At 41.5% G+C, this 27,574-nt stretch overlaps 1 protein-coding gene across 6 annotated transcripts in view; it reads left to right on the top strand.

The window, feature by feature from the left end:
* The window catches only part of LOC103465763 (integrin alpha-11-like), a 117,241-nt gene that overhangs the window by 35,853 nt on the left and 53,814 nt on the right, over positions 1 to 27,574 (top strand). For 4 of the 6 annotated variants that reach the window (XM_008410892.2, XM_008410891.3, XM_081607636.1 and 1 more), the window contains exons 3-7: positions 12,751 to 12,860; positions 16,815 to 16,906; positions 24,136 to 24,250; positions 24,358 to 24,485; positions 25,074 to 25,222. In XM_008410892.2, the coding sequence (XP_008409114.2) occupies positions 12,751 to 12,860; positions 16,815 to 16,906; positions 24,136 to 24,250; positions 24,358 to 24,485; positions 25,074 to 25,222 (594 nt within the window). Of the gene's footprint in view, positions 1 to 12,750; positions 12,861 to 16,794; positions 16,907 to 24,135; positions 24,251 to 24,357; positions 24,486 to 25,073; positions 25,223 to 27,574 lie in introns of those variants that run through there. The other 2 variants (XM_008410894.2, XM_008410895.2) reach the window with 2 other exon arrangements.

Below are 27,574 nucleotides of genomic sequence, written 5' to 3'. Positions count from 1 at the left end.
TGCTATGCATGGAAGTGGTCTATGTCCAGATGTACCTGATGTGATGGAGGAAAGCGATGTCCACACGGTCAACTGGCTGATGCAGTCCGGCGATGATGGAACCCATTCAGATGATGACGACTCATTTGACCAGAGATCCAGTGCCGCTCAATCTCTCACAGTCATCACATCCAGCCCAGCCAATCACCCGATTTCCATCCACAATATTGGCCACTCAACAGTCGATGATGTAGAAGATTCAGAACATTGTCCAGATATTCTATCCCCAGACATGGTCACGACCAACTCTGTCCATCCAGACATGCCCTGTCCTGACGAACTCCTCACGGACTCCCCCCTCCCGGTTGACAATCCTCGAGACATTAACACCAGATTGTTTCCTCACAACTTGACCGCCATATTCTTAGGGACCGTAGTTCCATTAGGCCCCCCAGACGTCTTATTTGTGAGATGAATAACCAAACAGTAGATGAGACTGCTTTATCTGCTGTGTCCGTTAATTCCCTGATTCAATTTTTTTCAAGTGCACTTTCAGTTAAGTAGCAGAGTTAGAACAGTGTTAACCATAGAAGTGCTTGAGTAGTACTTTTAGAACAACAGGAACAGTGTTTACATTTCAGAGGTGTAATGGGCACCTTTGAGTCTGTTTTTAGTTAGGAGCTTGATCGCCTCCTTTCTTTACATACTTCCTTTTGGGAGAGTGTTTGCACTGACAAGTATACCCAGTTTTGTTCCTAGTGTTACATTTTTTTTTTTGCTTTCTCCTTAGTACACCCAATTTTTTGTTTTTCCTTTTGTTTGATCTGAGGCATTACTTTTGATATTTAGCAGAATTTCAGGGGGGTGTATGTAACGGTTATTAGATATACAGATGAAATTCCTGCTAAAATATGTTTCACAATTATCCTGTAATTGGTGGTTTTTGGCGCCTCCTATTGGTTACCTATAAATTGGATGAGAAACCAAAAATTCCACACAGTTGGTTCAGCACTCTGTTGTGGTAAGTCAACAAATCCGGTTCTCAAATGGTGTTGGAAGTTTGTTCAGGAGGGTGACTGGAATCTTTGTTACATTGCACAGAGCCATAGGTTGACCGGTAGAGAGGCTCACTGCGCCATATGTGTTTTATCAACCACTGATTACAGGTAATTATGTTATATTAAATGTCAGTAATTTATTTTGTCAGATATGTGTATCAGTTTGTCAGTTAGTTTGTTATATTTATCAGTTTGTCAGTTGTGTTTGCCATTCTGTTTGTTTGTTGGTTTCTATGGCAACATGACATGTTTCTTTTCCACTAATCCCCAGAGAGCTTTTAATGACTGCTGTTGTATTTATTATTCATATTCTTTTATTTGTATTCTAAAACTATGCGATCAAATGGCCTAGAAAATATAATGTCGGAATTCACTGTAATTGTTTGTGAATTACACAGTTTGTTCAGCACTCTGTTGTGAGCCATAGGTTGACCGGTAGAGAGGCTCACTGTGCCATATGTGTTTTATCAACCACTGATTGCAATAAATCACCTAAAAACCAACCAACCGGCCTCCGAGTGTGCATAACAGGACGGACGGGTAAAAACAGAGCTGTCACATGTGTATATAAAAAAAAATAAAAATTCCCTTCTCACCCTCCACGGGTGGTCTGTTTCATCCTCTGAGCTCGGGTCCTCTACCAGAGGCCTGGGAGCTTGAGGGTTCTGCGCAGTATCTTGGCTGTGCCTAGAACTGCACATTTCTGGACTGAGATGTCTGATGTTGTTCCTGGGATCTGTTTGAGCCACTGCTCCAGTTTGGGGGTGACTGCCCGAGGGCCCGATGACCACAGGCACCACTGTGGTCTTCACCTTCCAGGTCTTTTCCAGTTCCTCCCTGAGGCCCTGGTATTTCTCCAATTTCTCATGCTCCTTTTTCCTGATGTTGTAGTCACTTGGTATTGCTACATCCACCACAACGGCTTTCCTCTGTTCTTTATCCACCACCACAATGTCCGGTTGGTTTGCCATTACCATCTTGTCTGTCTGGATCTGGAAATCCCACAGGATCTTAGCTCGGTCATTCTCCATCACTTTCGGGGGTGTTCCCCACTTTGATCTCGGGGCTTCCAGTCCATATTCTGCACAGATGTTCCTGTACATATTCTGCATATATATATATATAATATGTGTTTTCCAGAGTTCTTGTTTCAGAGAGATTCAGCAGCTGAGATTCAGTCCAAAATCCGATGTGAGATTCATCCGTGCTGCAGTGAATCCGTCTCTCTTTATAGATATCTCCCTCTTCTTCCTCACATCGTGTCTTTAGGAAACCTTCAAAACAAAAACGGAAGATTTGGGATGTATCTTACTAGTGAAAGAATTACATATAAATAATAGTCTTTACCACCTGTGTAAACTTTGCTGGTGAATGACACATACGTTTTATAATATGTGCTATATTGTTTCATTTCTAATATAGGCTCTTGTATCAGATAATCTAAGTCAATGTTAATTTTTATAATATTTACAGAATCTCAGTTAGCCTTCATAGCGGGGCTGAACCCCGGGGGTTCAGCCATATGTGAAGTGCTTACACCAAGCACTGTAGCTAATATTAGCTGGTATGTCGCCGGTGGACATAAATACAGTAAAGTAATATTCCAATCACAATATATACACAATGATATGTCATTCTTACTTGTGAAATGTTGTCTGTGGAGCCCTCACATCAATAGTCCATCGATCAGAACAACAATATCCCTCAGTGCTGAGGCATCTTCTGCTGTTTTGGTTGAGCAAAGTAGGAGGGACGACCTCTCGAAGATGGCCGCCGTTTTTCCTGCGCCGGAGCAGCCAATGCGGGGTCTACTCTTATATTAGAGTATGATGAGGTGCAGAGCGAAGGGCTTAAAGAGCTCCGCCCGGTGGCCGGATTTCCGGCTTTTGACCAAACGGTCCGTGTAAGTTTGCGACCCAAGAGAAAAACAGACCGGAACCAGCAGTTGTAAAGTACTCAATACTTTTCTTTTTTTCTTCAGTTCAGTTCAGTTCAGTTCAGTATACAGCGTGGCATATCAGGTCACAAACAAGAAGAGCGAGAATCTCCCTTTCACCTGAACCACCTGGCTCTTAAATGATTGGCTCCCACCAGGACTAATTGGAGGGTGGAGACATTCACATTTTCAGACAGAAAAAACAAACATTTGCACTAAACTATCCTAAACAATGTCTACAGTTACAATTAACTCAAACAAAAACTATCTGGCCAAACAAAATTCAAAATACATCTCTCCCCCAGAAACTGGATTTTCCCAATGAGGCTGATTGGTATCACCAGGTCCTGTCAGCAGCTCATGGGCGCTTCCATGGAACATGACCAGGTGACCTCAAAGAGAGAAGAGGATTAAAACAAGTAAATAAATCAAATTACTTCCCAAAACAATACATTTACACAAATAAATTAGAATTTATAAAACACAAAAACAGCACCTGTTAGGGAGGGGGCAAATCCCTCACACTTCCCTCCCCTTCAGGAGACTCGCTGTGTCCACAGCCAGTGGCGGAGCTAGACTTTTAAAGTTGGGGGGGCCAAGGGGGGGCCAGGACTACCTCTGGGGGGGCAAAATTTTAAATGTGTGTGTGCACATATATATAATTTTAAAAAATAACCAAACTGAATATTTGGTTAGTTTTTAAGCCCCTCTGTCATTTGACATGTTATAATTAACACCTTTGACTGGCGCACATGCAGACATGATAGACTTTACGCAAAGAGTTCATCACAGAGGAAACTAAAATCAATCAAATAAAAGATCCTTTCTGAATATCATCTCATGGACACTGAACTAAATGCGTCTTTCTGACCGGGAGCTGACAACGTGTTAAAGAGTTATGGACACCTTGGTTGGGAAGCTCTGTTTGGACAGGTAATTTGACGGGTAACAATATTTCGGGTCAAACCAGAATTATTTGCCTGATGGTGGTTCGGGCTTCTAATGAGTTTACATTTAATGAGTTTGGAGCACACAGAGTAAACCTAAAGAGAATGTGATCTACTTATTGTAGTTTATGTAGAGAATATCAACTGACTGTTGAGAGAGGAAAGAAATTAAAGTGCAGATCCGTTAGGCAGAAACAAGCGCAGTGCGCTGGGCAATAAATGCTCCACCATTACGCACCAATTAATCACACATGAGATGACAAACGCCAAATATACAATATATAGTTACACTGCTTATGTTAATGGTGTTTTAAAAACAAAACCAGTAAAACTAATGCCAGATTCCCTCCTCACCCTCATCTTGATAGAACAGAGAGCAGTTCGCTGGTTTCTGTCCAGACTGTGATGAAGCGCAGCTGACCACTTGTGCGCAGACAGTTTCAACTTTACGCACAAGAACATTGTGGAGCTCATTATTAATCAAACTAAGAACATCAGAGGATCATCTCTGATCTGGACGCTTTAACGGACCAGAGACTTTGGAGCTCCTAGCGCAGCTGATCTGCTTCTGCGGGGATTTTCTCCCGCTGAGGGATCAGGAAACGATCAGAGTTCTGCCGTCTTCTAATCACGTCATTTCGTGAAATGTTACCTGATTTCAAAAACGTTCTAGCAGAGAAATAATAAATGTTTCGTTTGTTGACTACAAATTTGAAAAAATTATTTTTTCTTTGACGGACAACGAAAAAACTCTAGCGCACCTCTGCTCCAAACTAGAACATTGTCGGCCCCTCTTCGTTTTTTCTCTTTTTTGCGGAGGATCAATAAAAACTTATTGGTGTTTTACCAACCACCAGGTATGAAGTGCTTTAGCCTTTGAATTGCACCACAGCGCAGCATAACTGAAACACCCAGGAGAAGAATATCAGCTTGTTTTTATGAGTATAAAGGAGGCTGGTATCGCGCCTGATAAAAATCTATTTATTTATGTCATCACATGGACTTATATAAAGTTTTATACATTTTCTTTTCATATATTTATTATTGTTTTTCTTCTTTAGATATTAGGTTGGCTTAGAATGATTCCAAATAATGTACAGGAATAACCTGGTGCTGTTACATGTCAATCATCTGGGGGGGCCACGAGGGGGGCCAATCAGATGACAGGGGGGGCACTGGCCCCCCTGGCCCCCCCTCTGGCTCCGCCACTGTCCACAGCGAGACAAGAAGTCTGCAACTGTATTCTCCTTTCCTGGAATGTAACCTATCTTGAACCTGTAAGGTTGAAGAGACAGGAACCATCGTGTGATGCGACTGGGTGTGTCTTTCATGGCCTCCAACCATTTTAGTGCACGATGGTCAGTCTCAAGGGTGAATTCTCGCCCCAGCAGATAATATCTGAGAGAGTCTATAGTCCATTTGATAGCCAGACACTCGAGTTCCACCGCCGAATATCTGGTCTCTCGCGGAAACAATTTCCTACTGATGTAGGCGACTGGTTTCTTCTCCGCCTCTTCTCCCTGCAAAAGAACCCCACCAATTCCCCTGGCAGATGCATCAGTCTGTACTATGAAGGGTAAAGAGAAGTTTGGGCTCTGAAGTACAGGTTCTTGACACAATGCCTGCTTCAAATCCTGGAAGGCCCTCTCCTGTGCTTCTCCCCACACAATTTTTGTCTTTGATGTCCCAGTGAGGTCAGAAAGAGGGGCTGCTCTAGCAGAAAAGTTCCTAATAAAGCGACGATACCAACCTACCAGGCCCAAAAAGGACCTGACTTGTCTTCTGGTTGTTGGTCTCTCTGTCGCTTTGATTGCCTCCAACTTGTCTTTCACTGACTTTATGACTCCCCCACCCAGGATGTGACCTAAATATTGGAGTTCCTTCTTTGCCAATGCACATTTCTTGGGATGAATAGTCAGGCCAGCTTGCTTGATGGTCTGTAGCACCTGTCTCAGATCAATTAGGTGTTCTTGCCAGGAGTTGCTGTAAATGACAATATCGTCAAGGTAAGCTGCAGTAAATGATTCCATACCTGACAGTACCTTATTCATCAGTCTTTGAAACGTGGCCGGTGCGCCATGAAGTCCAAAAGGCATCTTTGTAAACTGCCATAATCCCTGCGGGGTCCTGAAGGCAGTGAGAGGCTTAGCAGCATCCGTTAAAGGGACCTGCCAATATCCCTTGCAAAGATCTAAAGTACTTATATATTTAGCCTGGCCAACACATTCAATGAGGTCATCCAACCTTGGTAATGGGTAAGCGTCAAAGTCTGATTGAGCATTTACCTTTCTAAAGTCAATGCAAAAACGGATACTCCCATCTTTTTTGATCACCAAAACCACTGGATTGCTCCATTCGCTGGTAGATGGTTCAATCACGCCCAGTTTAAACATGACCTCAATTTCATCCTTTAACACAGGAGACATCTTCTCTGGAATCCGATACATTCGCTGTCGAATGGGAACACTGGTTTTCAGATGAATATCATGTTCCACCAAGTTTGTGGCACCTGGTTGTTCTTTGAAAAGATCCGCCTCAACCAAACTGTAGTCTCCGGGCTTAAAGAGCTATGTCTACAAAGTTGTCTTCTGCCAATCAGAATTCTAGCTCCCGTGTTCTTGACCAATGACTGTAAAACGCTTTGTAGAAAAGAAGCGCATGCGTTCGGTTCGGCGGTTAAATGAAATGCGATATGAAAGAAGATGGAGTTTGTCTCACCCGGTAAAGAAACACGTTTACTTGAGAAAGGAATTAAAAACAAGTGGCGCTGGGCATGGCTAGAGGAAAGGGGACAAGCGGGAAGCTGGCGGAAAGTTTTACAACAGGGAGCGCTGGGATTCCTTTGGGGGGCGTTTGGTCAAAGGTAAACTTTACACCTTACAATCACAACAATACCAGTTTAGACTTTGAGCAACTTGCTAAAACTGTATTTCGTAGCGTTCATTTTATAGCGTTAACACCGGAACTGTAAGTGGTCCGGTATGAAACGGGGGTGATAGAACAACGGTACCGCAGCACTTTTAAATTTCAATAATCGGAATACAGAAATTGTTTCCGTTGTTTTAAAAGGTTTATGTCAGACTGCCTTATCCCCATCGATACGCTTCCCGAACGCCCTGCACCATACGGGGTAAAAAAAAACACACAAAAAAACGACGCGCACATTGCGCAAAACTCTGAAACAGGAGAAGCCAGATAAAAGGTAAAATAATATTGTTGAAGAGCCATGGGTTTGTTGAGACCACATCTAGTACTGATAATAAATATATCTTACAGACCATAACAGTAAAGTACTGATCACTTATTTATGTTTTTAATTAGATTTGATATTAATAATAAAATAATAGTCAGTGCAAAGTAGTCTACAAATTCTTTGTTGGCTTCAAATCGCACTTCTCTCAACAGCTGGGTTTAGACCCCCAAAGACAAAGACCAAGGCAAAGATGAAGATAAAGACAAAGATAAAGACAAAGGCAAAGAGGATGAACTGTTGTGTTCCTTCCGTGGGACCAGGAAGATCGTGAGACGAGGAGAAGGGAGCTACAGAGCTGCAAGACAAGAAGCTGAGGACCGCTACGCACATGAGGAAGTCACCCTGATGCCCGAGACCTGCCGCTCTAAGTCAGTACTCTTCCTGTCCTGGGAACCTCCTGCTGCTGCTGCAACACCTTCTTCATCATCAGGCCAGTTCTGGGGTTCAAAATGCCAAACTCTGTCCGTCTCCCTCAAAGTTTCCCTTTTTTAGTTCTCAGTGTCAGCATTAGGGAAAGATAGGCTAGATTATTGATTTTACTTATTTGATTATTTCTGCTACTGAATTAAGCTGTACTGACCCTTGCAAAATTGCCTTACTAATAAAATAATTAGCATTTAAGAAAATCTAAAAGATGTTGTGGACATTCAATTAATGAGTCACCTTAAAGTTCTTTGATGGTTGTAAAATAGCTATGAAGTTTGATTTTGGGAGGAAAAAGTAGAAATGTTTTATAGGTTGCTTTTAGCCAAAACTAAAACAACACCCTTGGGACTCGCCCGAGTCACTAAAACCAACCTGGTTCAGTAACAAGTGCACGTTGTAAAAAAGAGAGAGCGACCGTTAACAGGTGTGCTCTGTGAAACTAGTTGGCTGCAGGCTGCTCAATCTGGCTAATTCACAGGGTGAAGAAGGGTGGGACATCTGGAGGGGGAGGTCGTTAGAAACCAGGCTAGTCTTTCTCGATGCCAGCTTAAACAGAGTTTACTCAGTTCTGAACAAGGTAAATCCCATCAGATTTAGAAAACTCAAATTACCCGTTAGATGGAGAGCTGGCTGCACATCTCCCTCCTCTGAGAAGAGGAAGTAGAGTGAAAGAGAAGGGGAGGGAGGTGTTGCGCAACAACAACTGAAAGGACTCTTATTTAATGTTGAGGAATTTTTGCCTGTAAGGCAAACCTTTAGGGCACAGACATTTTACATTTTTTGAGTTGAAATGTACTGAAGTCTTATTGAAGTTTGAGTGTTTAGCTTGTTAATTTTATTGTTTGAATAGTGCAAACAATTGCTTCTAAGACACTTTTTATTAAACTGTGGCAATAGCAACGGTATAGTTAATTTCTATCATAGCTATAAGTTTCAGGCTCAGGATTTTTTTTTACTTTAAGCCCTGAGAGCGGTAAACTAACGTTACTTTTCTCATGTATGGAAATATAATGCTTAGTACCGTGGAGATCTGGCTTTACTTGGACGAAGTTAAATAAATTGAAAGTGTGGAATACTTCAAAAGTGCGTCCTACTGTTTTGGGTTAGAGTGGCTAACCGCCGCTGCTAACTCCTTCTCCAACCTCTCGCCGCACCATCACAATGTCAGGTTGATTTCTTTCATTATTTCCACACTATGAGGGTAATGGTTAGGAGACAATAAGAAAAGTGCTTGAGGAGAGGTTTAAAAATAAATTAGAGAAAATTTTTGCTACACTGTAAATAGAGTTGAGATGTATAACAATGTATACATCTGAAAATTAAGTTGTTTAAATTCTCATTCTGTATGATAAAAACATATTTTTTATATTTAGTTCACATTCTGACATTACTGTAGTGTCTGTTGTAAATACATGAATCCATGCAGGAACATCAGGCTGAGGGAGAGTCAGAGGGAGGCAGAGACAGAAACACATATCCGTAGATATTTTAGTTAAATGTTTGTGGCTGAAAATGACAGGGAAAACAAACTTTTGGGCTTTTTGCCTCAGTGTTTTTTATGGCTCATGTTTGGTAAGTTACTGAATGCAGAGCTGCAAATTGAGACCGAGTTAACAGTGAAGAGTTAAGGTGTCTGTTAGACGTGAAAAGTATAATTTTTATTTATTTTGTAACTGTTGCACTGATGTAGAGAGTTGTTCAAGAAGAACAAAACTTGTTTTTTAGATTTTATTTTTGTTGGTCATACTGCTGTATTGAGTTTAAAACTGCTAAGTCCTATTTTATGAGCTGTTTTCTACTTTGGTTTTAGAAAGAGGTAGAACCAATTCAATTACCAGTCAATTTATATCCATGCATTTTGACCAATAATCAAATGTCTTTTGATCAATAAGATATTTCAGAATCTGGTAGCCTGTCTGTGCTACCAGAGTATTTAGCTTGCTAGTTGTGAGGCAAATTCTAAAGTGAGTGTTCATCCTGGAATAACGGTCATTATACTATGCATAACTTTAATCTGATTATTGGATTGTAAATAGTAACATGTTAGAATACTTCTTACTGAAACAAGGGTCAGATTAGAGTAACGCATTACTGATGTGTTGATGGCATAATTGTTTGACATTTCTGCTCAAGCTATTTACTCATCTGTCAGGTTTCCGATATGCGTCCCCCCCAATGACAGACTCGTTCCTACGCCCTTGGCTCTCTGTATTTTGTTTGTGCAGCCAGAGGCTACTGCCGTATTTCTATTTCTTTTCTTTTACAAAAGGGGGGCGCTGGGATTCCTTTGGGGGGCGTTTGGTCGAAGGTAAACTTTACACCTTAAATGCACAACAATACCAGTTTAGACTTTGAGCAACCTGTTAAAATTGTATTGTGTAACATTAAATCATGCTTGGCTGCAACTGTATCCATGGCTGCTTCTTCTATTCAGTGTTTGTAGCTTCTTGGCGCAGCTCCGTTCTCCTGCTCGTAGCTTCACCGCATCAGTTCAGCATTTCACCGACTGATGACGTTGCTGTGATTCACTTGTCTGGAGTCTCATTTTCAAATATTTCATGTTTTATTAAGGATTTTTGTACATATGTTTTGGCAATTCTGTGATCATGTAAAAGCAGAAACTTGTATTAAAAAGTGTTTTATTTCCGTTTGAAGCCTGCCCGCTTCCATGAAAGGACAACAGAAAATCGCTCTTATAAACATGTAATAACTAAAATCACGATACCCTCACTGTGTATCCCTCTGAAAAATTAACTCATTTAAAAAAAGAAATCCCTCCACGAGGTATTGTGTTACCACGATAGAGCGTTCATTTTATAGCGTTAACACCGGCGCTATACGTGGTCCGGTATGAAGCAGGTGTGATAGAACAACGGAACTACAGCACTTTTAAATTTCAATAATCAGAATACCGGAGCTAAAAGGTTTACGTCAGTCTGCTGTTCTCCATCGATACGCTTCCCGGTCTTGTGCGAAATTCTGTTTCCCCATGAAAATCTGTCCCCCCTCTGTCGGGAGCACGCATTGCAGCTAGAGAAGTTGATCCGGCGGATCTGACCATTTTCACGACCCTTCTGATCAATTTCTCGATAAAAACTACTCATATAATCATGTCAATGTTGTAACTTTCAGTTTAATCGGCATCTATCAAAATAAAAATACATACATAAATAAACAAGGTCTAAATGGTAATCTGATCTTTATTGAAGTCTCACAAATCACATAAAGGTTTCACAAATCTCAAACATGGATTAAAATATTCTGCTATTGGTTGAGAATAATTTAGTCTAGCTTTGAAGAGTCTAGGTGTTGGAGTTGGAGCAGCTCTCATGTGACACAGATCCAAAAAACGTCTGAAATCGACCTTTATTGAAGTTTCACAAATCAGAAAAAGGTTTCATAAATCGCAAACATAGTAATAAAGAGTCTTCTTGAAGAGGAGAATAATCTAGTCCAGATTTGAAGTGTCGCATTGATAATTTTATCTAATATTGTATGCAATATTGTATGTATCCAACATCCTACATATGCAGGATGTTGGGGGTTTTCTTGACCCTCAACCGCATCTACTTTTAATAACTAAAGGAAATTAAATTATTGTACTTATTAAGTTATAGACATACAATTTTGTTAAATAACTGTTTTCACATGTTGATGTATTAAGTTTTGGCTAAGTACTTATTTTTTTATCAAAACATACAAATTACAGTCATGATAAAAAATGTTCATTAACACTCAAAATAAGATTATTAATGTTATAATCACCACTGTTAAGAATAAGTCTCGCAGCAATGACCAACCTTATACTGTAGACTGCCGCAGTGGAAACAGGAAAATCCACAACCTCTTTTGCTAGGAGTTTTTCTGCAAACTGAAATATACAGCTTCATTTAATGATTCAAATTTTGGGTAACAAATAAATTAATTCACTGTACATGTTCATTTTATGTAGGGTAACATAATATTTCAGGTGGCTGAAAGAGCTAAAATATTTTGTTCCCCCTTCCTAACTTTGGCAAAAAAAGAGCAAATGTTATAAAAATCATAGTATTTATTGTTGATAATGAGAGGATTAAACACAGTTAAAGACTTCCAGGTAAATTAATTTGTTTCCATTTTATAGAGGGGGAACAGAATATTTCAGGCGGTTAAAATATTTTGTTCCCCCATCCTAACTTTGGCAAAAAAGGGCAAACGTTATGAAAATCACAGGATTTATTGTTGTTTAAACTGGCTTTGTTGTACATCTTTTATCTGCTCATTTTGTGCAATATTTAACAACTAGAAAATGGCAAAGAATAAGAATATTTTTCCACTCTGATTGCTGCTGTTAGGCCTACCGATTTTAAGTTGAATGTTCACTGCATTTTTCATAGACGCCTGTGAAAATAATTTCTATTCACATGGCGTTTTTTTTCTCTGGGAAATTATTTTTGATGATAAATACAGAAACAAGCATAAAAATCAAAACATCTACAATAGTGATAGTAATATTAATAATAAAATAATAGTCAGTGCAAAGCAGCCTACAAATTCTTTGGTGGAGGGCGGTGAGGGACCTGGATGAAGGCCAGGGGGGCTCTGGCCCAAAAAAGGTTGAGAAACACTGAAATAGGCCATTCATTGAAGGTGCGCCTTGTAATCCGCTACGCCTTATAGTGCGGAAAATAAGGTACATAGAAAAGTGAAAGACTGAAACAACAATGCCAGCATTGTATATGCTGGCATTCTATATCCAGCATATATGGAATGCCAGCGTAACGCAAAGTATTCACATGTATATGACCCTGCTGATGTCACATAGTGAGACTGTCGTGTCAGAGACTCTGTGCCCTGTAAAAATCTGGTTGTTGAAAAGTCAGATGCAAACGGTGTGTTTTGGGCCTAAATGTGGCTAGTGAGGCCTACGATAATTTATTTGATGTTCTGGGTTCTTAAGTGACCTCCTGGATGAATTGTTGTTGTGGTCCTGAAGAAATTGGTTTGTAATCTTTTTCCAGATTAACAGAGCTAAATAAGTTTGTTTCTCATCTGTTCTGTAATTGCTTTAAACTGGGACATTGCATTTTATTCAGTAATTCTGTGTTGATAGACCGTGACTGAAGTTCTAATATGGCATGAGAGGCAAACAATTCTGTGTGTGTTTTCCAGGTTGCTGGTCGGGGCTCCCTTTGAATACACAGGACAACTGCAAACTGGTGATGTTTATAAATGTCCACTGGATATCAAAAGCTCTTCAAACTGCAGCCGTCTTGACCTTGGTGAGCAAACCTCAAATAGATCATCAGTAGATCATGAAAATATGGCAGAGGTGTTTTTTTCAAATAATTGCTGCATTATGAACAAAGCTTGATTTGAGGTCTCATTGAAGTATAACTATGTATTGCTTGAGATGACATATGTAGCATATGATGTATGCTCTTTACAACTTAATGCAAAAGGGTATTCTTACATACCCATCGATCCCATTGTGGCATCAGTATAATGTACAGTACAGACTAAAAGTTTGGACACACCTTTTCATTCAGAGTTTTCTTCATTTTCGTGACTATGAAAATTGTAGATTCACACTGAAGGCATCAAAACTATGAATTAACACATGTGGAATTATATACTTAACAAAAATGTGTGAAACTACTGAAAATATGTCATATTCTAGGTTCCTCGAAGTAGCCACCTTTTGCTTTGATTACTGCTTCGCACACTCTTGGCATTCTCTTGATGAGCTTCAAGAGGTCGTCACCTGAAATGGTCTTCCAACAGTCCTGAAGAAGTTCCCAGAGATGCTTAGCACTTGTTGGCCCTTTTGCCTTCACTCTGCAGCCCAGCTCACCCCAAACCATCTCAATTGGGTTCAGGTCCGGTGACTGTGGAAGCCAGGTCATCTGGCGCTGCACCCCATCACTCTCCTTCTTGGTCAAATAGCCCTTACACAGCCTGGAGGTGTGTTTGGGGTCATTGTCCTGTTGAAAAATAAATGATGGTCCAACTAAACGCAAACCGGATGGAATAGCATGCAGCTGCAAGATGCTGTGGTAGCCATGCTGGTTCAGTATGCCTTCAATTTTGAATAAATCCCCAACAGTGTCACCAGCAAAGCACCCTCACACCCCCTCCTCCATGCTTCACTGTGGGAACCAGGCATGTAGAGTCTATCCGTTCACCTTTTCTGCGTCCACAAAGACACGGTGGTTGGAACCAAAGATCTCAAATTTAGACTCAGACCAAAGCACAGATTTCCACTGGTCTAATGTCCATTCCTTGTGTTCTTTAGCCCAAACAATTCTCTTCTGCTTGTTGCCTGTCCTTAGCAGTGGTTTCCTAGCAGCTGTTAAAATTTTTATCAATATTTTTTTTCACATATTTTTAAAAACTGTCATTATGTTGTGACAGTATAGTATGAGAGGTAATCTGTGAAAAATCAATTTCCTCTGCCTTCTCTCAGTGCTAGAAACAACCAGTCAGTGGCAGGAGAGTTTTAGTGCTGTCAATCACAATCTCATGTGGTGCTGCTCATCCTTCCTCCCCCTCAATTTGTGCCGTGCTGCAGTTAGCATAGCACAGAGCTGTGCAGATTCAAACTGTGAATGCTCAGTTTAGTTAGCATAGCTACCAATGACGGCAGATAAACGGTTTCTTGTAATGATAAGTTGTTTCTCCACCATTAGCACATTTAGCAGTGAGTGAATGAGGCTAATTCACATTGCTAAGAGCGTCCTACTAGTTTTGATTGGTTGTTTTGGTCAGAACGGTGCATTACTTTATCCAGTAATAGTAATTCAGGAAGCAGATGGAGGAGATTGATTGTTTTCACAGATTATCTGTCTCATAACAAACTGCTACAACATCGTGACAGCTTTAACAAATATGGAGAAAACATATTTTTTTATTAAAGTTATGTACTGCAGCTTGAATAAAATGCAACTACATAGCATTTTTGAGAAGTCTGGATTGCTTTTTTTTGCACATTGATTTTGACTGTTGCTCATGGGGAGAGACATTTCAGTATCTAAAACTAAGAAAAAATTTAAGAAATCTACTTGCATACTGGATGTGGACTGTTGGATGTTAAATTCATGAGCAGTAAATATTAATGAACCAATAAAAGCAAGGCAGATGCAAGCCTTTAAAATTGTGATGCTTTTTATTTGTCAAATAGACTCATAAAATTGTAACAGCAACTGCGCCGGGGGGCCCAAACAAATTTTTTGTCAGGGGGCCCACGATTCCTGTCAGGCACGATTCATTATAAGGTAACAGTTTAAAAAGACAATTTCAGAGATGAATTAATTGATACTATTGATTTGTTTTGGTGTTATTTTTTTGTCTTTATCTAGATATTAGAACATAATTCCATACCATCAAATGGTTATGCCTAGGCTAGGGATGTCCAAACATTTTGCAAAGGGGGCCAGATTTGGTGTGTTAAAAATGTAGGGGGGGCGACCTTGGCGGATGTACTTTACATAGAACAGCAATATATTTAAACACATTTCAGCAAGCCATTCTGTGTTTTACATTTGCTTTTTTATTTTAATTTCAGCGATCGTAAGCATGTCTTTTGGTTAATTTGAAACATGCATATCATATGCAATTGAATATTCACTTAACTTCACTTTTTTAACACTAACTCTTTTCAAACGGTTAAACAGAATTAATTGTATGCTATTGTGCAAATTACATTTGAAATATTAAAAAAATATCTCACCATGGCAGTTCAATATTTACAGAATTTTTAAATAAAATAACAGAAAACATAACAAGTAACAGTCATATCAACAAGTGCAGGGCTCATTTGAAATATGACATATTGGTAAATGTTGATCAGATTTTTAAAAGTTTATTATTCTGGAGTGAATACTGAAAACTTGTCTGAATTTATGACTTATTTTGATCTTAAAAACCAAACTATTTATTCAGAGATTTATTGTAAATGACAAATGACTTGCCTGCATTAATGTGATACTGAGATCTGGACTGCGGTACATAGGCCAGGTCTGACTCAAAGGCAGTGGTATTGATGCGCAAGATGTCTCGTAAGTGAGAGACCGTTATTTAAGTTCACAACCGAGAATGTCTTCTCACACAAATACGTCGACTAGGGTGGCAGCCCGTCCCGTAAAATAGGGAACCGTGCCGTATTTGACTGTTAAATGTAGCGTCCCGTAATGAACCGAAACGGGACGCGATTTGTTCCGTATTCTACAAATATGTACGTGTAATAACAAAGAAGTGGTCCCCGAGTACTTTATAGGCTGCCCCAGTCATTGTTTCACTCACGGTGTTGCGATATTGCGTCCAACTGCACCCCCCCACCTCTCCCTTATGAGACTAGGACGACGCGTCCCTTATTTTGATTTCTGACAGGTGGCAACCCTAACGTCGACCCAAACAAGTTTAGCATTTTCTTACCAAACCAAATCTCTCGAAACCTGTCCTTATCCAGCTGTCTGTAAAAGTTCGCGAGAGAAAGCTGCTGGTGCCGACCGCGGCTCTCTGCGTCACTCTGCGTCACTCTGCAGCTCAATGCGCTCCAGCTGCAAATGGTCTGAGTCACACGGGCTGCTGCCCTGGGTAAATGGGTAAATGAGGAACAGCATTTAGTGTGTAACCTACGCCCTATGCTGGTAACAGTACTGCTGCCCAACGTATTAATTCTACTTGCGGGCCAGACGTTATTGATTTTATGACAGAGGCTCCGGGCCGGATGAAATTTGACCACGGGCCTAGGCAGTTGGTCAGGATCCTTACTCTAAAGGCACACATAGTCAAAACGACGAGTGTGTCCTCACTGTAAAATGTAGTGACTCTTTGTATGCATATGATTCATGTCGATGTTTTATTCAAGTTGTGTATGCCCTACCATAACCACAATGCTGATACAAACATGAATTTTTGGAATAGCTAGCATTCCAGTCTGTGGACTGCCCAGCAGGGGGCCTTGTTAAAGTTTCCTTGCTGTCTGGCAGCACTCTCCTTTAAATTGTTGTTTTTCCTACAGAGCTTTTAAGGATGATGCTTTTGTCCGAAATGCAATTTTGTTCCACTCAGGATTTTCTTTGGATTAATCAGGTCCTTTCCTTTTTTCCACCTTGAGTGGAACAAAATTGCATTTCGGACAAAAGCATCATGCCTTAACATAAGGATAGCTGAATGTAGTGATCAAGTGTTCTACATTTTATTTTTTACATCTAGATTGTTTTGATTCTGATCAGGAAAACTTTCTCTGGACAACGTGTCAGAGAGGAAAGACAAGATGAGACTAGGAATGACACTGACCTCCAACTCCAAGGATAACAGCTTTGTGGTGAGTTATAAAAAACATACTGAGTTTGAAATGAATTAATTTTAGCCAGGATTCAACAGCAGACATGGAGGAGGACTCTTTCATGCTGTTTGGTCAAAGCTTTCTGTCCCTACAACACCTACCAGTAGATATTGCTTGGAGCGATTTGGAACAATTACTGGCATGGGCTCATTCTCATCAGTCACTTCATTAGAAGCAGCTTGCAGGTAGATTCAGCAAGATGTTGGAACTAGGGCTGGGGGATATGAGGAAAATCTAATATCCTGATATATTTTTGCTATACCACGATAGACAATATATATTACAGTATTCTTAACTGAGCTCCAATGTTATGTAGGGTAATGTTTGAGTGTTTTTGGTGCTGAATCCTGATGCATAAAGTTGCGTTGTTGTCAGCTGCTATGGCAACGAGTCTGCGTGTATCGTAAAGCCGACAGAGAGCGAGAAGAAAAAAAAAGAGTAGTTTTGAGTTATTTTTTTTTGTTCTACTACTCTGTATAGATGAGGCACAGACATTTAATTTCCATTTTTAGCCATTTTCCATTTTTTAGGAATTTCTTTGCTCAAAATGGAGGGGTTTTATTCAATAGTTTCCAGGTCATGTGACCTATTGACTCAAAATCACTTTCAAATAATTATACTAGTCTATATAGATAAGGCTGCCACCTTATCGTGGTGGAGGGGTTTGAGAGTCCCAATGATCCTAGGAGCTATGCTGTCTGGGGCTTTACGCCCCTGGTAGGGTCACCCAAGGCAGACAGATCCTAGGTGAGGAACCAGACAAAGCGCAGCCCGAAGACCCCTATGATGAATACAAACTTTGGACTTCGTTTTCTCTCGCCCGTACGCGGGTCACCGGGGCCCCACTCTGGAGCCAGGCCTGGAGGTGGGGCACGATGGCGAGCGCCTGGTGGCCGGGCTTTTACCCACGGAGCCCGGCCGGGCTCAGCCCGAAGAGACGTGGGTCCCCCTTCCGATGGGCTCACCACCTGTCCGAGGGGCCAAAGGGGTCGGGTGCATTGTGCTATGGGCGGCAGCCAAGGGAGGGGACCCTGGCGGTCTGATCCTCGGCTGCAGAAGCTGGCTCTTGGGACGTGGAACGTCACCTCTCTGGTGGGGAAGGAGCCGGAGCTAGTGTGCGAGGCTGAGAGGTTCCGGCTAGAAATAGTCGGCCTCATCTCGACACATGGCTCTGGTTCTGGAACCAGTCTCCTTGAGAGGGGCTGGACGTACTTCCACTCTGGAGTTGCCCACGGTGAAAGGCGCCGGGCTGGAGTGGGCATACTTGTTGCCCCCCATTTGGGTGCCTGTACGTTGGGGTTCACCCCGGTGAACGAGAGGGTAGCCTCCCTCCGCCTATGGGTGGGGGGACGGGTTCTGACTGTTGTTTGTGCTTACGGGCCGAACGGCAGTTCAGATTACCCACCCTTCTTGGAGTCCTTAGAGGGGGTACTGGAGAGTGCCCCTCCTGGGGACTCCCTTGTTCTACTGGGAGACTTCAACGCTCACGTGGGCAATGACAGTGAGACCTGGAGAGGCGTGGTTGGGAGGAACGGCTCCCCCGATCTGAACCCAAGTGGTGTTCTGTTGTTGGACTTCTGTGCTCGTCACGGATTGTCCATCACGAACACCATGTTCAGGCATAAGGGCGTCCATATGTGCACTTGGCACCAGGACGCCCTAGGCCGCAGTTCGATGATTGACTTTGTCATCGTCTCATCGGATTTGCGGCCGTATGTCTTGGACACTCGGGTGAAGAGAGGTGCGGAGCTGTCCACTGACCACTACCTGGTGACGAGTTGGCTCCGGTGGTGGGGGAGGAAGCCGGTCAGACCTGGCAGGCCCAAACGTGTAGTGAGGGTCTGCTGGGAACGTCTGGCGGAGTCCCCTGTGAGACGGAGCTTCAACTCTCATCTCCGGCAGAACTTCGAACACGTTCCGGGGGAGGTGGGGAACATTGAGTCTGAGTGGACCATGTTCCGTACCTCCATTGCCGAGGCGGCCTATCGGAGCTGCGGCCACAAGGTTGTTGGTGCCTGTCGCGCCGGCAACCCTCGAACCCGTTGGTGGACACCTTCGGTGAGGGATGATGTCAAGCTGAAGAAGGAGTCCTACCGGGCCTTTTTGGCCTGTGGGACCTCAACTCGGGACGTTGTGGGCCGGTGGGCGGAATACTTTGAAGACCTCCTCAATCCCACCAACATGCCTTCTGTTGAGGAAGCTGAGCATGGGGACTCTGAGTTGGGCTCTCCAATCTCTGGGGACGAGGTCGCCGAGGTGGTCAAAAAGCTCCTCTGTGGCAGGGCCCCGGGGGTGGATGAGATCCGCCCGGAGTTCCTTAAGGCTCTGGATGTTGCGGGGTTGTGTTGGCTAACGCGACTCTGCAATATCGCATGGACATCGGGGGCAGTTCCCCTGGACTGGCAGACTGGGGTGGTGGTCCCCCTGTTTAAAAAGGGGGACCGGAGGGTGTGCTCCAATTACAGGGGGATCACACTCTTAAGCCTCCCTGGTAAGGTCTATTCAGGGGTCCTGGAGAGGAGGGTCCGTCGGATAGTCGAACCTCGGATTCAGGAAGAGTAGTGTGGTTTTCGTCCTGGTCGTGGAACACTGAACCAGCTCTACACCCTCAGCAGGGTCCTGGAGGGTGAATGGGAGTTCGCCCAACCAGTCTACATGTGTTTTGTGGACTTGGAGAAGGCCGGTGTCAAGACCGTGTCCCTCGGGGGGCTCTGTGGGGGGTACTCCGGGAGTATGGGGTACCGGGCCCTTTGATATGGGCTGTCAGGTCCCTGTATGACCGGTGTCAGAGTCTGGTCCGCATTGCTGGCAGTAAGTCGGGCTCGTTTCCGGTGAGAGTTGGACTCCGCCAAGGCTGCCCTTTGTCACCGATTCTGGTCATTACTTTCATGGACAGAATTTCTAGGCGCAGCCGAGGTGTTGAGGGGATCCGTTTTGGTGGCCTTAGGATCGCATCTCTGCTTTTTGCGGATGATGTGGTCCTGTTGGCTTCATCGGAACGTGATCTGCAGCTCTCGCTGGAGCGGTTCGCGGCCGAGTGTGAAGCGGCCGGGATGAGGCTCAGTGCCTCCAAATCCGAGGCCATGGTCTTGAGCCGGAAAAGGGTAGAGTGCCTTCTCCGGTTCAGGGGGGTCGTCCTGCCTCAAGTGGAGGAGTTTAAGTATCTGGGGATCTTGTTCACGAATGAGGGAAGAAGGGAGCGGGAGATCGACAGGCGGATTGGGGCAGCATCTACTGTGAAGCGGGCGCTGTACCGGTCCGTCATGGTGAAGAGAGAGCTGAGCCAAAAAGCGAAGCTCTCGATTTACCGGTCGATCTACGTTCCCACCCTCATCTATGGTCATGAGCTTTGGGTCATGACCGAAAGAACGAGATCACGGGTACAAGCGGCCGAAATGGGTTTCCTCTGCAGGGTGGCTGGGCTCTCCCTTAGAGATAGGGTGAGAAGCTCGGTCATCCGGGAGGGACTCAGAGTAGAGCCGCTGCTCCTCCACGTCGAGAGGAGCCAGTTGAGGTGGTTCGGGCATCTGGTAAGGATGCCTCCTGGACGCCTCCCTGGTGAGGTGTTCCGGGCACGTCCCACCGGGAGGAGGCCTTGGGGAAGACCCAGGACACGCTGGAGGGATTACGTCTCTCGGCTGGCTTGGGAACGCCTTGGGATTCCCCCGGAGGAGCTGGAAGAAGTGGCTGGGAAGAGGGAAGTCTGGGCCTCCCTTCTGAAGCTGCTGCCCTCGCGACCCGACCCCGGATAAGCGGAAGAAAATGGATGGATGGATATATAGATGAGGCTCATCTATGCAGACTAGTAGAACAATTTCGAAGTGATTGTGAGCAGGGGTGAAAATAAGGGGGTTCAGCAGGGTACTGTGTACCCCTAAAAGATTTAGAGGGGGTACGCAGTACCTGCAAGGGAGGGGAGCAGCTGTCTGCTGTAAAACATGAATGGGTTCACTCTGCAGCCGTGAGTGCACCCACTAATCAGCCGTGACCGATTAGTTTTTCAAGAACAATCTAAAACAAGACTTAATCAGTTAATACATAGGTTTTTTCCTTATTTCATATTGTTTCTGAACTGTTCATGCTTTGCTAGAGCAGCGGTGCAATACGTCAGTCGCGGAAGGTTTTGAGTCAATCTCGGCTTTAGGTGACAAACTGAACACAGCCAGGAGGCTGAGAGCAGCACGTCCTCCTCTGACTCCTTATCAACACGTGCGTAGCTTTATTAAAGAACAACAACAAAAAATCAATAAAACATGTTCAAATTAATGACCCAACAACAATAATAATCTCAGTGATTATTGTTTCAACAAGGTGTTGCGCAATTCTGTGGTTTCGGTTCCATTATCAACATAACTAGCAGAGCAGGAGTGTAAAATTAACTAATCAACCACCACTGTGTTCAGGGAGGCTTATTAATGATCGCAAAATAAATATCAAGCCTGCAAACCTAATATCGTAACGGACTGAATGTTATGTTTTTAACGTAATCTCTGGTCGGCTTGTGGAGCGCAGGCGGTTGCCATGGCAACGGTTGTGCTTAAATGACAGAGAGACGGAGAATAAAAAGGTGCGTCTGGTTTAAAGTTGATCACCTGTTCAGGTTGTTTTACCTTTGTTTACCTTTCCTGTGGCGCATCACAGCCACTGTAATTTCTGAACGTTCAATAAACGACAAACTTGGACTAAATCCCTCAATCTTTGTGAGTATAAGTCATTTACAACAAACATCAAACACGGTAAATATGTTTCATTAAGTATTTAACAAACAAATGGCTTCTACTGCGATAATGTGACATTAAATTGTCTATATAAAAATATAGTTTGGTGCTGTCGGGCTCAGAGTCTGAGAGGCTTTTCCTTTAGCCTATCAAACAATTTTTTTTGTCTCTTATTTAGTGGAAATATTAATGTTGGTTAGACTTAATTATAACCTTTTTCAACCTTTATAGCTCCACTGTTGAAATTGAGGAGCTAACATTCACAAATGACATTGAAATACAATCCAGTCCAACATCTGGTTTGAGGTGATTCCTCTGGAACCTGTTGGAGGAAAAATATCCCAATATATATATATATATATATATAATTTTTTTTTTAATTTATATTTTTTGTCATAGTACCCCCAAGAATTTAAAACTACTTTCACCCCTGATTGTGAGTCAATACTCCACATCACGTGGAAGCTATTGAAGAAAACATATTATTTAATATTAAAATTATTGAAAATATTGTATATGACTTTAAAATTTAATAGATGATATTGAGTCTCATATAAAAGCATGAATTAGCAGTTACAATTAGTTAGTTGGTTACAATTCAAGGCATTTATTACCATTTCTTTGACAGGAATGCTTTGTTCGGTAATTTGTTGTCAGTCCCTAAGTGAACCTTCGGGCGCTGCGGCCGGGAGTTGTGGAGAACCACCGGCCGACATTAGCGTTCGTAAATCAGATCAACCTTGACCTAAACGCCGCTGCTCCCCGGAGCTCGAATATCGAATATCCAATTTGAAACTAACTTCACTGCGGTATTCACGGCTCGCCTCAAACTCGCTGTAACCATATTGTTTGTTTTCTCCAAGCAATGTGATTGGTAGAACATTTTCAGGTTGGGAGCGGGGAGGGACTATTGATGCAATCATATGATGTCGAATAAACCACACTCACAGTGAATTTGACAGCGAAAGTTTATTATTTGAACAACAATTTGCGATATATAGCCAATTTAACTATCGTAAACTGAAATGATCGCGGTACATCGAGTTTACTCAATATATTGCCCAGCCCTAGCTGGAACTAGTGTGGGAATTAATTGTAGGGTTTATATTTGCACACACAAAAAATCAAAAACCATAGCTAAAATAAGCAGCATTTTCACTTCAAAAACCCTTTTTTCTTGCAAAATTCTTGAATAAATAGATGTGTTAAATAACAAAGATGTTTATTGTTTTTAAGCTGTTAGGTTCTTCAACCATCAAATTGGTGTGAAGAGTTATAGCAAATCGGCTTTCAATTGTTTCAGGAACCCCTGATCATTCAGACTATTGTATTCATTTGAATACAGCAATAGTGTTTTTCAGAATCCAATCAGATTATTTATTTAGAAGCAAAAATAATCTTCCAGTGGGCATAGAAAATAATTTGCCCACTGGAAATTATCCAGTGGCATTTGTTTTGTGTATTTAAGAAAATACACAATAAAAGCAAAGAAACATGACTTTGGCATTCATGATTGTTGTTTAAACACATTTTATTGTGTTTAAGGGTGTACCAGAAACACAGTACACCCCTAAACATTCATTTAAACATAATTTAAACATTCATTTAAATGAACTTAAATGAATGTTTCAGTTCATTTTAGTGAACTTAAACATGTTCACTAAAATGAACATGTTTAAGTCCCGGCCCAAGTTGGAACATTTGGAGTTTTGTTCATCTCAAAGAACATCACAGTTGGAACTTTCATCCCTCGTTTTATTACTGTTTTCTTCAGCAAGGTGTTTTCACCACACACTAACTTTAAAGTGTTGCTGCCATGTGATTGGCTGATTTGCTTCTTAAATAAGTAAGCTACTTTATCGATGTAGAGTGTTTGGTGAGAGTTCATGCTGATTTAATTTAAATAATATTTTTTTAACAACTTTATTACACCAAACATATTTCAAAACCTACACAATAAAGGTAGTAAGAAAAAAAGTTTTGCTACCAACATAATAGAAAAATCTCTGAGACCTATGGTAGTAATCAAGGTTTGCTAACACAATGCTTGTCCAATTTGCTTACTCCATGGTGTCATGACTACCTTGGCAGGCCCTTTGGCATTTGGTCAGGTTTAGTTCCTATCAGTGTTCATCATGCTAAATTATACAAATTATTTTGCCGCAGAAATAAACATTTATTACATTATTAGTTTACATCTTTCTTTGCAGCTGATATTAGGAAAAAGAGGGTGTGTTTTGTATTTCTTTTGAAGATGTATGTTTTCATAGTTCTTGAAATTTTTGTCATTTTGTCACAACCACAAATTTATTTTGATGTTATATTGTGGACCAATATAGACATTTCCATCATAGTCAGAAATTTAGAATTTCTTTTAAGCTAATGAACTTCAAATAAATTTAATCTTCATCCATGTATTTTGCACTTTTTTTGCATTTTATATGATTTTGAATTTATATATATATTTGATGCACATAAATGTGTCCCTAGACTTGTGGTCCTCTCTGGTCCCATGAATGTGGAAGTTCTCTGTACAGCACTGGAATCTGCACCAAAGCCAACCAGCACTTCAAACTCACCCAGACTATTGCACCGGCTCTACAGAGTACTGCATCCATACACACACACACACGCACATGCACCAACCCACACAAACACACACTTACATACATATAATTTGAAATTTGCTGTCTGTCCATTTCAATCCTCTAGGGTGTGAAACATTTATGGACATTGTCATTGTTCTGGATGGGTCCAACTCCATTTACCCTTGGTATGAGGTGCAGAACTTTATCATGAACATCTTGCAGAAGTTCTACATTGGCCCAGGTCAGACACAGGTTTGTGTGTTGCACACCCAGACATGAAACAGAGAAAACGCATTAGGTTCTACTTAAAACAAAACAAAACAAAAAAAAAAGATTAAAACTTCACCACAACCATCAAATTGGTGTGAAGAGTTATAGCAAATCGGCTTTCAATTGTTTCAGGAACCCCTGATCATTCAGATCATTCAGACTATTGTGTTCATTTGAATACAGCAATAATGTTTTTCAGCATCCAATCAGATTGTTATTTATTTAGAAGCAAAAATCATCTTCCAGTGGGCATAGAAAATAATTTGCCCACTGGAAATTATCCAGTGGCATTTGTTTTGTGTATTTAATAAAATACACAATAAAAGCAAAGAAACATGACTTTGTCATTCATGATTGTTGTTTAAACACATTTTATTGTGTTTAGGGGTATATTCGATATATCTTAATCATTTGTTCAGGCTTTAGTTGTATAAATTAATACTTTTGTTGTTTAAAAAGCTCTTAAGAGCAGATGAATTCATAAAAGGAAAACATGCTGTCCGTTGGTTTTGGGTATACTACTGTGAGTAGTTATAAATGACAGTTCAGTTAAGTGTGATTTGATTGTAGGTGGGAGTTATTCAGTATGGCTCCACAGTCGTCCATGAGTTCAGTTTGGGTGAATACCACACAGCGGAGGATGTACTGGATGCTGCCAAGAACATCGACCAACGAGGTGGAGAGGAGACCAGGACAGCACTGGGGATCAGTGTGGCACGGTATCACAGAATGCTGATCAAATTAATATGTATCACTACCTGCCACTGTCATTTCTGAATTTTAAGAGTTATTTTAAAACTTATGTATCTACTGTTCTTTGATGGAATATGACTGAATTTCATTCCTTTAAGTGGTATCCCTCTCCTGCTGTTAAATTGTTACTTTCTCTTTCTTACTCTGTCTTCTCAAAGCCCCAGTTGGTTGTGGTAGATGGTCTCTTATACTAAACCAGGTTCTGGTTCTGTTGGAGGTTCCTTCCTGTAAAACAATTTTTCCTTTCCACTGTTGCTACATGCAGTTGCGGAGCCAGAGGGGGGGCCAGTGCCCCCCCTGTCATCTGATTGGCCCCCCTAGTGGCCCCCCCAGATGATTGACATGTAACAGCACCAGGTTATTCCTGTACATTATTTGGAATCATTCTAAGTCAACCTAATATCTAAAGAAGAAAAACAATAATAAATATATGAAAATAAAATGTATAAAACTTTATATAAGTCCATGTGATGACATAAATACATAGATTTTTATCAGGCGCGATACCAGCCTCCTTTATACTCATAACGACAAGCTGAAATTGTTCTCCTGGATGTTTCAGTTGTGCTGCTCTGTGGTGCAACTCAAAGGCTAAAGCACTTCATACCTGGTGGTGATGGTAAAACACCAATAAGTTATTTATTGATCCTCCGCAAAAAAGAGAAAAAACCGAAGAGGGGCCGACAATGTTCGTAGTTTGGAGCAGAGGTTGCGCTAGAGTTTTTTAGTTGTCCATCAAAGAAAAAAATCATTTTATTTCCAATTTGTAGTCATTAAACGAAACATTTATTATTTCTCTGTTAGAACGTTTTTGAAATCAGGTAACAATTCACGAAATGACGTGATTAGAAGACGACAGAACTCTGATCGTTTCCTGATCCCTCAGCGGGAGAAAAACCCCGCAGAAGCGGATCAACTGCGCTAGGAGCTCCAAAGCCTCTGGTCCGTTAAAGCGACCAGATCAGAGATGATTCTCTGACAGATATTGTTCTTAGTCTGATTAATAATGAGCTCCACGATGTTCTCTGTGCGTAAAGCTTAAACTGTCTGCGCACCAAGTGGTCAGCTATGCGCTTGATCACAGTCTGGACACAAAACCAGCGAACTGCTCTCTGTTCTTATCAAGACGAGGCTGAGGAGGGAATCTGACATATTAACTCAGTTAAGTTTTTACTGTTTGTTTTTAAAACACCATTAACGTAAGCAGTGTAACTATATATTGTATATTTGGCGTTTGTCATCTCATGTGTGATTAATTGGAGCGTAACGGTGGAGCATTTACGCGCATTTATTGTCCAGCGCTCTACGCTTGTTTCTGCCTAACAGATCTGCACTTTAATTTCTTTCCTCTCTCAACAGTCAGCTGTTATTCCTCTACTTAAACTACAATAAGTAGCTCATATTCTCTTTAGGTTTTCTCTGTGTGCTGCAAACTCATTAAATGTAAACTCATTAGAAGCCCGAGCACCATCAGGCAAATAATTCTGGTCCGACCCGAACTATTGTTACCTGTCAAATTACCTGTCCAAACAGAGCTTCCTAACCAAGGTGTCCATAACTCTTCAACACGCTGTCAGCTCCCGGTCAGAAAGACGCATTTAGTTCAGTGTCCATGAGATGATATTCAGAAAATATATTTTATTTGATTGATTTTAGTTGCCTCTGTGATGAACTCTGCATAAAGTCTATCATGTCTCCATGTGCGCCAGTCAAAGGTGTTAATTATAACATGTCAAATGACAGAAGGGCTTAAAAAATAACCAAATATTCAGTTTGGTTATTTTTTCCTGGCCCCCCATTGGCCCCCCCAACTTTAAAAGTCTAGCTCCGCCACTGGCTACATGCGTGCTCAGTATGAGTGATTGCTGTAAAGTCAATGAGAGCAAGCAATTTCTATTGTCACCAAGTCCAGGACTTAATGCAATCTGCTGGGTTTCCTTACAAATAAACTTTTTGAACTAAGTACATTAATGGGGTTTACTCCACTGTAATGTATGTATTATTGAACTGCAATTATTTTTTGTTAAGTGCCTCAAGACAATATTTGTTTTACAAATAAACTGAACTGAATTAAATTGAAATTGGATAAGCACCTGATGTTTTTCAAAGGAATTTATGTCTGAACAGCTAAGTCCCATATCATCCTAGCTAGTCACATGTCAGCACATTCTGACATTATGTAACATTTTAATTTAATTTAATTGGTCAATCAAAATATAGCAAATATTAGATATTTTTCAAAGTGCAACATTTGACAAATATCTCTTGTTTACAATATTTCCTAAGCTGAAGATCACATAAGGAAACTAGTTGGAACT

Source organism: Poecilia reticulata, chromosome 6, assembly GCF_904066995.2.
Source record: "Poecilia reticulata chromosome 6, P_reticulata-male-v2, whole genome shotgun sequence".
NCBI lineage: Eukaryota > Metazoa > Chordata > Actinopteri > Cyprinodontiformes > Poeciliidae > Poecilia > Poecilia reticulata.
Note: the sequence above shows the minus strand (reverse complement) of the source record. Positions and strands in the feature narration are given on the sequence as shown.